The sequence below is a fragment of the Crocodylus porosus genome, unplaced genomic scaffold, assembly GCF_001723895.1.
Source record: "Crocodylus porosus isolate Cpor-Errol unplaced genomic scaffold, CroPor_comp1, whole genome shotgun sequence".
Lineage (NCBI taxonomy): Eukaryota > Metazoa > Chordata > Crocodylia > Crocodylidae > Crocodylus > Crocodylus porosus.
Genome location: NW_017728906.1, coordinates 86,724,404 through 86,737,224, shown reverse-complemented (window position 1 = coordinate 86,737,224; position 12,821 = coordinate 86,724,404). Strand labels below are relative to the sequence as shown.

The 12,821-nt window shown below is 44.7% G+C and overlaps 1 protein-coding gene across 6 annotated transcripts in view; it reads right to left on the bottom strand.

Moving 5' to 3' along the window:
- The window catches only part of MAP4K4 (mitogen-activated protein kinase kinase kinase kinase 4), a 208,123-nt gene that overhangs the window by 66,333 nt on the left and 128,969 nt on the right, over positions 1–12,821 (bottom strand). For all 6 annotated transcript variants that reach the window (XM_019529543.1, XM_019529546.1, XM_019529544.1 and 3 more), the window contains exon 3: positions 1,493–1,618. In XM_019529543.1, coding sequence (XP_019385088.1) covers positions 1,493–1,618 — 126 coding nt within the window. The remainder of the gene's footprint in view (positions 1–1,492; positions 1,619–12,821) is intronic.

The following is a 12,821-nucleotide window of genomic DNA, read 5'->3' as shown; positions in this document are numbered from 1 at the left end:
GCAGAGGGCTGCACTGCACTTGGGGTGGGCTACAGAGGAATTTGGGGTGGCTACAGTTTGCCCTGCCCCATCCTGCCCTGTGCAGATCTGGGGGCACATGCTCCACCGCCCTGTGCCCTCCTGAACAAGCTGCAGGAGCTGCTGGACAAGCTGCAGGACAAACGGAGCACAGCAGCAGAAGCCGCCTCCACCGAACGAGCTGTGGCTCCATCCCGCGCCTGCACCACCCCAGCTGGGCAGTGCCTACCCGAGCCCCATCGCCAGCCCCAACCCCACTCCCTCCCTCCCTGCGGTGGAGCATTGATCTGGCACCCCCACACCCACACCAGACTTACCAGCTGGACACAGCTCTTCAAGCTGCCAGACTGTGCTCCTCACTGCCTGCATGCTGTGCTGTGGCCAAGCACGCGCACATGCATACACAAGCATTTATCAGCCAAATTATCAGCCACTTCAGGCCGATTTCCAGTATAAGTCAATTTTCTTTATATCACTACAGATCTGATATCATACCGATGTATTGGTGCATCTCTACTCCTATACTCTACAGAGTTCTACTTAAAGTATGTGTTCACAAATTACATTTAAGCGTTTTTTGAAGAGAATGTGTTCAACACCATACACCGAGGGTGCATCTACATAAGTTGCTTACTGCCAAATTGGGTAATTAGCTCAGCAGTAAACATTTTGCATCTACATGTGCAGGACTTTTCGGCTAGACTAAACTAATAAACCCCACAACAGGACAGTATTTGTAATACTTGTATATACCCCGCTACAGAGTTTTTTACTCTGCAGCAATGCACATGTAGACACTGACACATGTGGCTGGGACACAAAGAGGCTTCAGTGTTGGGGCTGCCTGCTACCTAGCCCCATGCTGGAGCACCGTCATAACCCAGCTAGCCCCTCCACAACACATTGAGTCGGGTCAGAACAGCCTCAGGCTAGGAAGCTGACCCTCCCAGGCTCCTTCCCAGCCAGGGCTGCTCCAACTTGGCTCAATGTGCTGCAGTCTCAGGTGCATGTGTATATGCAGTGTCCAGGAGCAATAAACTCCATAGCAATAAGCACCAGAGTTTATTGCTCTGCATTAATATACAAGTGTAGAGATATACAGTGTCTTTAAAATGCTTAACAGTTATCAACGTCATTAAAATGTTAGTGTTGGATAACCCCAAATCTTGAAAAAGGAGAAATTTAAAAGGGCAAAATGGTTATATTTTCTTGCTGCTCCGCTGTTTTTTTCTTTAAGAAGTGCATTATTATCTACCTGAGAAAAAATAAGGTGATTTAAATAAGTCAAATGCTAATAGCAAATCTTAGACCAATTTTTCTCTAAAGGATGCACCAGTACGATTCATCTGATTGATCCTACCATGAAATATCAAACTGCATTACTTTGTATTACCTAACATGATCTTTCTGCTGTCCTCAAATAATAAGCAAAGGGGAAAAGGCCTAGGACCATATTTGAGAAACATCTGCTTACCCATAACTGATCATCATGCCCTGGAGGACTTTTTTTAATGAAAGCACCATAATAGGTTGCAATATTTCTATGATGAGAGTACTTCTTTAGCATATTTATCTCCAGCTTGATTTCTTCTTCTTCATCCTTTGAAACAAAACAAAAAACATGCATTTTATATGATGTGCATTATTTATCACCTCCACACTCACATGAATGGGTAGATACAAAGGAAGAGAATTCAAGTTATACCAGCAGCATGCTCAATGAATACAGTTTGGCTTAGTGCTATGGGATGTCAGGGTTTGTTACAGGAAATCCTGACACCATTACAAGACTGAAAATACATGCAATTGATAAGAATTCCACAAAATTCCTATCGTTTAAATGACATATTAATAATTACATGGGAATTTCTCTGTAAAAAGACTTCTGAAAGACCAAAAAGATCCATTTTCACATGTCAGCCTGGTTATTACAGTCATGGCACAAGACAGTTTCTAATAAACTTTCTCTTAAATCCACAGAATTTAGAATGGATCAATTATCAGCAGCGAAAAAAACCTGAGCGGGGGGGACTGACTATAACATTTGACCAATTCTATTCAAATCCCATGCAAACCACTCAGTGGCACAGGTTTTTACCATTAAAGTATGCTCTCCTTCAGGATTGAGTCTTTGCAGGAAATGGGTTACACAGAAGCCCATCTTGTGCCAAAAGCAGCAGACAAACTAATTCTGCTTCAGGAAGACCACTTGGGAGCTCTGGAAGTCCCTTTACTCATGTAAATGAGCCATTTGCCCTGCATCCCACAAGTCATTCCTCCTCCGTATAGTTGTACACAGGAAAAGCAAGTGCATCAGGAAGAGCATGGCTAGGAGTCCAACATGTAAACAGGATACCATACACAAAGACAGAGGAAAGGTTTCTTTTTTCCTCCCTTAGTAAAATGCTCCTACATAGCACCAACTCAGGTTGAAGACGGCATATTTTCCAAAGGAAGAAGTTTTTTGCAATAGTTAACAGTAGACATGATATCAGAAACAGATGAAATTTATGCTGTTTGGCTGTTTGTTTTACAGTAGGTTAAGTACCAGTAGCTGCTAATATGAGAGGGTTGGGGTGGCCTGCAAACAAAAGGCAGAACACATGCCTGAAGGCAGCATGGCTGTCTACAGAGGGAATGGTATGGAAGAGGATATACCGCGATTGCTGGCTGTGCTTACTGGTACAGGTAGAAGTACACTGCTTAAAAAGGACATATTCCACAGAGAAGACTTCTAATATTCCACATTCACATTGACTTCAGTGGGAACAGAATCAGTCCAATAGTTTGGGTTTCCATTCAGTCCAGTAGACTTTAGGAGCAAAGCTTGTGAGGTATTACATTGATTAGAGACAGGGAACAACTGGCTATAACAGCAAGTCACACACAGACAGTGCAAAATCAGATTGTCAATGCACGTTACCCTGTGACTTGCTAGAGCAACTGTGCTATTTCAGGCCTGAACCTTCTCCCAAACTAAGACCACAAGTAGTGCTCTATCATGGCAAACTGTCAATTTAGTTTCCAATGGACATTTGTCCATAGCACAAAAGACAGAGCGTGTTTATCATTTCATGTGTGTTTTCAATCAAGTTTGAACTCTCAGTGAAAGAGGAGAATAGCTCTACTGCTCTTAATGTCACTAGGTCTTTAAAGATGACACATTCTCCATTTAATGATCCCCAGTGAAATTAAAAAGCTAACAGACCTGAGGCCTCCAGGCATCCCAGCAAAGACAAGCAAGTAAAAATGTGGTAACCTCTCCATTACTAAAGCAGATCAGGGACCCTGGGAAAAAAAAGGGGTTGATCAAAACCAAAGTTATTTGTGAAAAAGGGTTGGTTTTGATTCACTGTACTGATTCAATGAGCGTTTTTTCACCTGTCAAGTATGCTCCACTTCAACATATTTAAATGAAAATTTTCAATTTTCAATTCAAAATAACTTCGTTTCGAAATGTTGTTTTTAAAACAAATAGAAATTGAATGAGAAATGTTGATATTAAAAAAACCACACACACACTTTCAATCAACTCGTGTTTTCTCATGATTTGTTTATTCGCAGAAATCATCTTTTCATCCCAATTTGAGACCTGACATTTTTTAAAAGACCTTGCTGCAGAATGGGAAAAACATTCCCTGCCCAGCTCTTGCCATTAGTATATGCTTTGCTGAACAATCAGGTTGCAAGACAGCTGCCAATTCCTGCACGAGAGACCTGGAATTGGATGCTGCACGTTCAGATTATGGTGCTTTTTAAGAAAGGTTGTACAGAAGCACCTCACATCCTGCTGCATACACTATTATTCCTGGCACAGTTGCTCCTATTAGGTCCTCAATTTCCTGAGGCCTCTCATCACAAAGACAAAGGGTAAATTTAAAATGATTGAGGAGAGAGACTGTCACTCACAGGAAAGGATACAAAGCTACATCCTTTTTTCTTGGAAGACAGAGGCAGCTGGTTAGCCCCTCTTAGTGATTTTATGCAGCTGGCATCAATTACCACTTAGCCCATTATCAGTGGATACAAACTCCCATAGAAACATTCTTTGTCTCTGTCTGTGACAGGACAGCAGTAAGTGTTTTCACTTGTACATTCGCTGTCTGTTTGTGACAGAATGTCTGATTACTAGTAATTTTTGCAGTAAGCTATATTTTTGTAAGAGCCACATGATTAAATCAAGTTTCAGTTAGAGCACAGTCCTCTCCAATTTCCATTTACTTAGCTAGAGATTGCTATAGCATTTTTAGGGACAAACAGAACCGGTAGGAGTTTTTATATTAAAAAAGATTAACGAGACACTATCTGTTGATTTCTAGCCCATGCTACAACTATGAATAAATCTATCATCATGGTAAAAATACCAGTAATATCACTTTTCAAGATTTAACAATCACACATGTTAAATATAAAACAACAATGAATATTATCTGCAATAGCACCATCTGGTGGGTGCCACACAGTTTACACTTGGAAACTACAGAAGATTTTGTTTCTTTCCCAGCACTTATATTAAAGGCACTGATTCTCAACCAGAGTGTCATGGCACCTTGGGGTGCCTTCAGATACTTGCAAGGGTGCTGCAGGGTGTTGCACAATGTTAGCACTGTTAGGTGAGCAAAGATCATTCATCAGATAAACCCAGAGACTTCTAATAGGAATTCAGTGTTAGGTACCTGCTCACCTGCTATAATCTTACTGAGTTCTTTGCAACAGAAGAATTGCTCTATTATTTTTCTGTAATCAAAACCTGAGTGAAAACTAAGAAATCACATTTTCCAGAGGTGCTTCAAGTTAAAGGTAGAGAACTACTGGGCGTGCTAAAGCAGTAATCTAGTAACTACATAAATTGTATTTCTCTAGGGTGGAAAAAAGGTAAATCCACTATTTGGTTAATTCTGGCTGCAGGCAGATGAAATGGGAGGCACGTGTGCACAGCACTTTAAATGTTTTTGCACTGCTTTAATGGTGCTGATGCTTGCACACCTCAGCATATTGTGCATTAATTCCAGCTGCTATAGGAAATTCAGCAGCATAATGCACCTTAAATGACTTTGGGTGCAGCAAGCTAAAATTTGAGGAGTTTTAGTTTGCTGCCCCTACAGCCATGGAGTGAAGCACCGGGATCCATGCAGCTCCACAGCTCTGCAGAAAGCCCTGCAGGCATCCTGGCAGTAGCCCGGGAAAGCAGCTCTGCCCAAGAAAAGCAGCAAGCCTGATCCCCCCGGAGCCTGCCTGCAACGTGAGCTGTGCAGGGGCCTGGTGCGTCCCTCTGCGGCTGTGGTGCTCCCCAGGACCACCTGAGCCGGGTGCCTGCCGGTGGGCGCTGCCTGTGGGGGTGCCGCCCCTACCATGGACAGAAGCACCAGCCTCCCCCACAGCCCAAAGACCCCTCCGCCCACTGGCAGTTTGCCCTCGCGTCCACGCCAGACAAGCAAGCAAGTCAGCAGGGTGTGTGCAAGACACAGGGGTTTAAATCAGCCCTAAATTGAAGCGATGTTTTTTAAAACTCACCACCACAATTTAAGGCCCCCATTTCATCTACACACACCCTATCACAACTGGCCTTCTGAAGATGATAGCATACTTGAACAATTAGAACAAAAATAAGCCAGTGACAGCCACTACAAACAGATTCACAAGTTCTTTTTTCTTTCTAAATGTAATTTTCAAAACCACTGTGTTTATCTTTATCGTTTAAAATAAAAGAAAGAAAAAAGGAGGAGGAAATCCTTAAGTACAATAACCATGTAATGAATAGCCTGTTTTCCAAAAAATCTTCCCAGTAGGGCAGGGCTATCCAACTGGCAGCCACAAGCTGCATGAGGTCCATGAGGAGTTGATCTGTGGACCCCAGGCTCTTGTGTGAGGGCCACTTCCCCCACGACTCTGGAGGATGCTGCTGCTACTGCGGTCTCCAGGTTCCTCTTCCCTCCTCCAACTTCTGCTTCCTGCTCCCTGAGGGCAGGGTGGGGGTGGTATTGTTGTAGAACCCAGGACTTGGTGGATCCAGGGTCCTCGCAAGGTGTGGCACAGTATAGTGGGGGGATACACAGCGTGCAACCCCTGGAGGGGTGGGAGAGATGCTGGTTTGACAGAGGGGCACCAGCAGTGTGGCAGACACCTACATAGTATGCAGTTTGGAGTGGGGGAGCCCACATGGGTGCAGTCTGCCCAGCATGCAACCCCTAGCCACTCCAAAGTTGGACAGCCCCATTGTAGGGTGTCATTTCCTGACCTAACTAAGAGCAAACAGTGTACAGCAATTAAGTGAATATATCATTCCTAAGGAAATGGTATCCTAGTTAGACCAGAAGAGACGGTTTGCACAAGTAGTTTCCTCATTTCAAGTATGCAGGAAAGCAGGGTGCTAAAATAAGTATTTCAATTTCAGCAACCATTGGGAAGAGAGAGAGGATATGGCCCTAGGCAAAATGTTGATGTCCAAGACAAGGAAACCAACCCTGGCGACACACTAGGCTTGTTCCTGAAGGCCTCAAGAAGCCTTGTACAGTGGGTCAAAGCATTGCCTTTCTTCTCTCCCACCCAACCCAAGTAGTCATTTTGGTTAATTGAGCTCCCCTAGTGAGAAATTCATTAGAATAGATAGGTGACTGGGAAAGTAACTAAAAACAGGGCTCCAGTCAAACCTGGGAAAGCAAAAGCTGAGGAGCGCAAGTAGGAAAAAAAGAGTTCCTGGGCTAGAGAGGCCAGAGCTAGAGAGATGAGCCTCAGGAGAGGGAATGCTCTCATGCCTGAACTCACACAGATTTCTAGTAGAAAAGAAAAAGAACCTATATTTAGGAATCAAACCAAATAAAATAGACCCGGGGGAGGACTGCGTTTTCACAGATCCATGGAGAGGACCCTGCTTTCAAAGTATAGGGATGCAAAGTGGAGGAGAAAACTAAGACTTGGGTGCCTAAAGACCGATGCTTGATCATGGGGGGGGGGGAGGGGGACTCTTCAGTGGGGCACTCACCTACACTGTTAGAAGACAGCACTGAATAACAGAGTTACCTCCAAAATCAACTTGAGATTTGCCTTGTTTTCATTCTGTGTTTGAGAAGGAGGGAGTAAAGGGGCATGAGGAGTAAAATATTTAAAACCATCTCCTGCCGATACCCAATTTATGAACTGAAACGTGAAAAAGGAGGCAGAGCCAAACAATCCTAGTTTGCAGTGGAAGATGAACTAGAACAAGTTTCTGTCCCAAAGTTATGAGCACATGCTTATACCCTGCCAGATAATGTGTCTATTGTTATAAATCACCGTGCAGCAGAAAACAAGTTAACAGGGTCAACGATTTTTTAAAAAGGAAAGCTAATTTACAGGAGTTTTTATTAGCAACAATGCTTTATGTTAACAATACTGATGGATTTCAATGAAGGTATCTACCAGATGAATTACTTTCACTGTTTCATAATTTAGATTTCTGCAAAGGCACAAATCTCTAGTCACTCACTCCCCTTCCTCCCCTCCCATGCAATTTTTACAGCTCTGCTGGCCTGCCTCAAAGGAATGGCATTGTCTGGAGAACAGACAGTTGTTACTTTATATCTTGGATTTGAGATTTAGCTAGCCTGGCTCAGGATAGCTAGTCCCCCCTGCTGGTTCATACCCTTTTAATTTCTAAGAACTCAGGTGCTGCAAGAGAGTGACAGCTACAGGAGGTACAGCATCAGGGGCACCTTTCCAGAACATCAGGGCCCGTGCACCCCCTTCTTTCACTCATAGCTCTAGGAATGAAAATGCTGTTTGGAGGGGCCAGCCAGGAACAGGCTTTTCATCTTTGCTTTCTTTCCCTCTTGCTTTCTTCATGTTTCTGCTTAGCTCATTGTGTTCCAAGCATGTGCACAAACCCACCCCCCTTTTATAAATAAGCAGCATAATGGGCCATAAGTAAGCCAAATAAATCATGGGATTAACAGGATACCTGCAGGACCGTTCTGCATCTTGCATCCTCACCTTTGCAGTCCTCTGGTGTTTGTCTAGTCAAGGGTTGAGCTGTTCAGGTCAGGGAATGTCTGTTTGTATATTGGGCATCTCTGCCCATGCTGAAGCCCCAAACGTAAGGTAATTTACTCTTGACTGCTATTTACTCTTATTTTTTCCACCTCTCTCATGCTCAGACTGACTTCCAATCAGATGCTTTCTTTGTCATTCTCATCTCCAGAAGAAGGTTCCCAAACGCACTTCCCATACTAAACCTCCTCCTCGAGGCAATATTTTAAAGGAAGAGAAAGACGGAGAAAATGTACACTTCTGCAGAGGCCTGTAGACCCAAATAGGCTTAACCTTCAAGTGAAAGTATTAACAAAGTGCACAGAATAATTCTGAATAACTGTGGAATTAACAAAACGGGTATAATAGCCTTCACCCCTCGCTGTGACACTTCTGCCTCCATTCTCACTCCCTTGTCAAACATGGTCTCTGCACATTAAGCTTTCTAGAACAGAGAAAGTTCTTTTTCCACTGAGCAGTGCCTGCAAGCTCAATGACTGCTTCAACATTTAAATACTTCACCAAACCAGCTACAGTACAGGATGGCAACACCTGGACAAATCCCCTCGAGTAAACAGAGGGCAAAAATTTAGGGTCTTCTTACTGGGGTCAAAACCCCAGTTTCACTAAGCTTGCCAGGACACCAGAACTCTTCTTTACACCCATGTGTGTGGTCACCTCTGCATTACAAGTTTCTATCAAGTGGATTAAAAAGTCACAGCTGCATTCAAAAACAGAGAGGGCATTTTCTCCCCTTGGCACAGCATTCTCTTCACTGTGTATTTAGGCCAAAGTCCGATGCAGCCGTTGCAAAGGAAACTAGTTCAAGCGCTCGCAATAATCTCGCCAAGACTGTGGCTGTAAAGTAACAGTAAACTAACTGAACAAGAAAGTATGATCGATGGTTAGCTTATAAAAAGGATTTCCAGCACGCCTGGAGCAGCCTGGACAGCAGCATTGTGTGAGCACACGTTGGAATCATTTGCATGAACAAAGGAGCCAAAACCACTTGAAGACAATACTCATCTGTTGTCCCCCTAAGACTACCTCCTTTCCGAATTGCTATGACAAGGATACTTTTCTCTCGTATCGAATTCTGCTGCCAGTACCTCTGCTGATCACAGTATGAGCTGTGTTAAGAGTTATGGGAATATGCCGTTACTGACATTTACATATACAATAGTAAGAGTCCAAGCCACTATGGTGTTCTCAGAAGGAAACCAAGAAAGCAATCCCCTCAGGGCAAACCCCTTCAAAACTGTTTCCAAAAGAAGCCCCCTGATTCTTGGTCATGGTCACTTAAGAGTTTCCTGCTCAATTGGCATGTTTATCTCATTCATATAATTCAACAGTCCATCCTCATCAAGTCTGTATTATTACACATTACACCAGGGGTTTTCAACCTTTTTTAAGGCGTGTACCCCTTCTGATGGGTACCACTTTTGGAGTGTACCCCCTTTCAGACAGGGGGCAGAGGAGGGGGCTGATGGCTAGCCGGACACTAAGCTGGCAGCAGCAGGAAGTGGTGCGCAGCACCAAGTGGTGAATGGCAGTGGCGGGGAGCAGGGAAATGGTGCACAGCACCGGCACAAAATGGTAAATGGTGGCGGCAGGGGGTGGGGAGCTCGCACATGGCAGCCACCGCTACCATTCACCACCCCGCACCGCCACCGTGCACCACTTCCCCACATTACTGTGCATACCCCCCTGGGGCTGTCCCAAGTATCCCCAGGGGTACGCATACCCCTGGTAGACAACCTCTGCATTACATAATAAACTGAGGCATGGGGCCATGTACCCCACCAGATTTGTGTACAGGGTGAGGGCGGGTTGCCCACTGTGGGCTCAGAGCCAGGGGTGCGCCAGCCTGTTCCTGGCAGGGGGGGTTGGGCCAGGGTATTCAAGGTGGTCGTGGGCAGGCAGGGGCAGGGTGGGCAGTGGTAGTGCTTGGAGGGGGGAGCGGCTATGGGGTGGGCTACAACAACCCCAAAATTTGCCAGTCACCCCTCCCAGCGCCGCCACCACCCATCCTGCTCCCACCGATCTTGAACACAGCCTGAGCCCCCACACTGGGAGGAGGCTGGTGCAGCCCCTGCCCCACTCTCTCCTTTACCATGGGGGCTTTGATCTGCCCCCCCTCCCCCATGCCCCTTCCCGCTCAGACTTACTGCCAGGGAGCTGCTCTCCAAGCTGCCAGACTGCATATCAGCTATCGTATTGGTATCAGGTGGTTAATAATTGGCCATCAGTATCAACCAAAAAAATATTTATTGGTGCACCCCTACTAAAAATGTTGTTTTACATTGCCACTTTATGCCATACAAAAAAAACCCCCTAATTTAAAAGTCAAAATTGAAACCACGTGAGGCATAACTTTAGCTGTGGCCTTTGTTCAAAACAGTGAGATATATATATCTCCCACTAGCACACCATTAACTTTGTCACCTTTTGAGAACTTCACTGGGAACTTAATTCCTTAGGATTGTTGGGGATTGACAACTTTAGAAGTTTTTAAGCTCCTATCATGTGCAATTTTTTAGTTGTTAGACAATAAATGAATACACTCTACTGCATAATACATGCAACTCATGAAAGCATGTGAAATGCCAGAAGCAACCACATGAATCCTGTGGGGGAAAAGCAACAGATTAGTGATGGTAGTTTGAGATATACCACATATAAATGCATAAGAAGATGAACAACTGTGGCCAATGATGAGCAGGCACCCATGAAACCAAATCTCATCTATTCTCTGAAAATACAAATTTTCCCAATGCCAGCCTACCAACAACTGTGCCAGCTATGTTCTCAGTAGGGATGTAAACAGTTAAACGATTACAAGACAATTGTATTCATGAGCACAACCCCAGGGTGCTCCTGAAGAGTGGCAGCATAGGAGCTCCAGCCTGGAAGGCTGCTGTTGCAGCCCTATTGCTCAGCCTGGCATCCCTGCTGTGCTGCCTCAACAACCCCTCAGACCTGGCATTGCCTGCTCCAGCTGCCATGGCACCTCCTCGGGCAGACTCAGCCACATGCTCAGCCCTGCCTCAGGGCTCGACCAGGTCCCAGGCAGCCTCAGTGTCATGGGCAGGAGGGAGGAAGACTCAGCATGCCCAGCAGAAGCCACCCCATTGAGACTATACCTCCCTCCCCAGTACAAGCTGGGGAGGGCCCAGCCCGGCAGCCTGGAAGAGCCTTCCAGGCCCAGGCCACAGTGGCACAAATGCAGTGGGAGGTACAAGGAGTCTGAGGGGATCTGGGCAAACCCACCATGGGACCAGGAGCCACAATGCTGCAGCAGGAAGGCCCCGTCCAAATCCTGGCACCCCTCCTTCCCTGTGGCAGCAGGAACCTAGCACAGGTGAGGTCTGCAGCCCTGGTTCCATCCACAGTTCCAGCTTGTGGGTGTGAGGGGAAGCTGAAACTCTGCGGCTGGGCTGAACCCCTCGACCATGCCCACCACCCCCACCCATGGCTCTGCACCAGCAGCAGGGGGTCCACAAAACGCTGGGAACATGGTAAAGACATAAGGGGCCACAACCAGGGCTGGATATTCACTTCCCTAGTTCTTAGTGGACCCACTTAGATGAAAAATTCATATCAATCCCTGAATCTAACAACGCCTCGTTCTTTGCCAACTTTACTACTGTCCGGATACCAAATACGCAAAGCACCATAGTGCACACATTTGGCCACTAATAGCCAAACTGAAATGTCAGCTGCTTTCTCAAAGGCCAAACAGCTGTTGGACCACTACTACCGACCTGAGCTGGTTTCAAACACACAGCCTGGAGTTAAAATAGATTCACATCATGTTGCCATCCCCTTCAGCCACCAAGTCCAAAAAGTCTTTGGGGGTTTAATTAAGTAAATTTTCCTCATTAAAAGATTGCCAACGTTGTACTGTTTTCCTTCCCACAATCTAAAAGTGCAAATAAAACCCTGACGAATGTGGTGATGTCAAAAAACATCTTTACAACAACAACAAAAAACAATCAAAACAATCTTACTATACTTTTTCTTTTCCTGCCAGCCAATCCACTGAAAAGAAACATTTCTCTTAATGTGCAATATGATAAAATAGATTTACATTCCCCACCCACCCTCCCCCTAAGTCCTACCAAGGTAAAACCACCAGGCATAACTACATCTAAAACATTACAGCAGCTACCCAAAAGCTAAAGTGAAATGATGGTATAGTAAACAGCCACACGTAATGCTCATTGTCTATGCTGGACTTAAACCTACCCCAGTTTCTTATACAGAAAGAAGAAAGCTTCACATTTTGAACTAAATTGCAGCCCAACTGCTCCTTGTAACAAAGAATTAGCCTAAAATCATAAGCAGCCTTATTAAAAAAAGGGGTTTTTTTTTTTTTTTTTTTTATAAGTCATCCAAACCACGTAAATTATGTACTGTACAAGTAAAATACACCATCAGATTTCTATGCATATCTTAGGGACATAATTACACATTTAATAAATGTGCCACAATTACAATGCATTAAATTTAGTACCTGTAATGTTAGGTACTAATTTAATGCACCATAATCTGCACTACTGCGCATTAGCACAAACAAATAAATGGCTGCTTTGTAACGTTAATTCACAGCAGACTAAATCGACCACGTATTTGCACGGGTTTTGCCCACTGTGCTAAAGCACAGTAGAATCAGTTTACTGCACTCAAAGCATCTTGTGTAGACATGCCCCATAAGTGTAAAGCTCTACAAGTTAACTTAAGTCACCAGCACAACCAGGAGGTGACTACAGTCTGCCTTTTTTTTTTTTTTTTTTTTT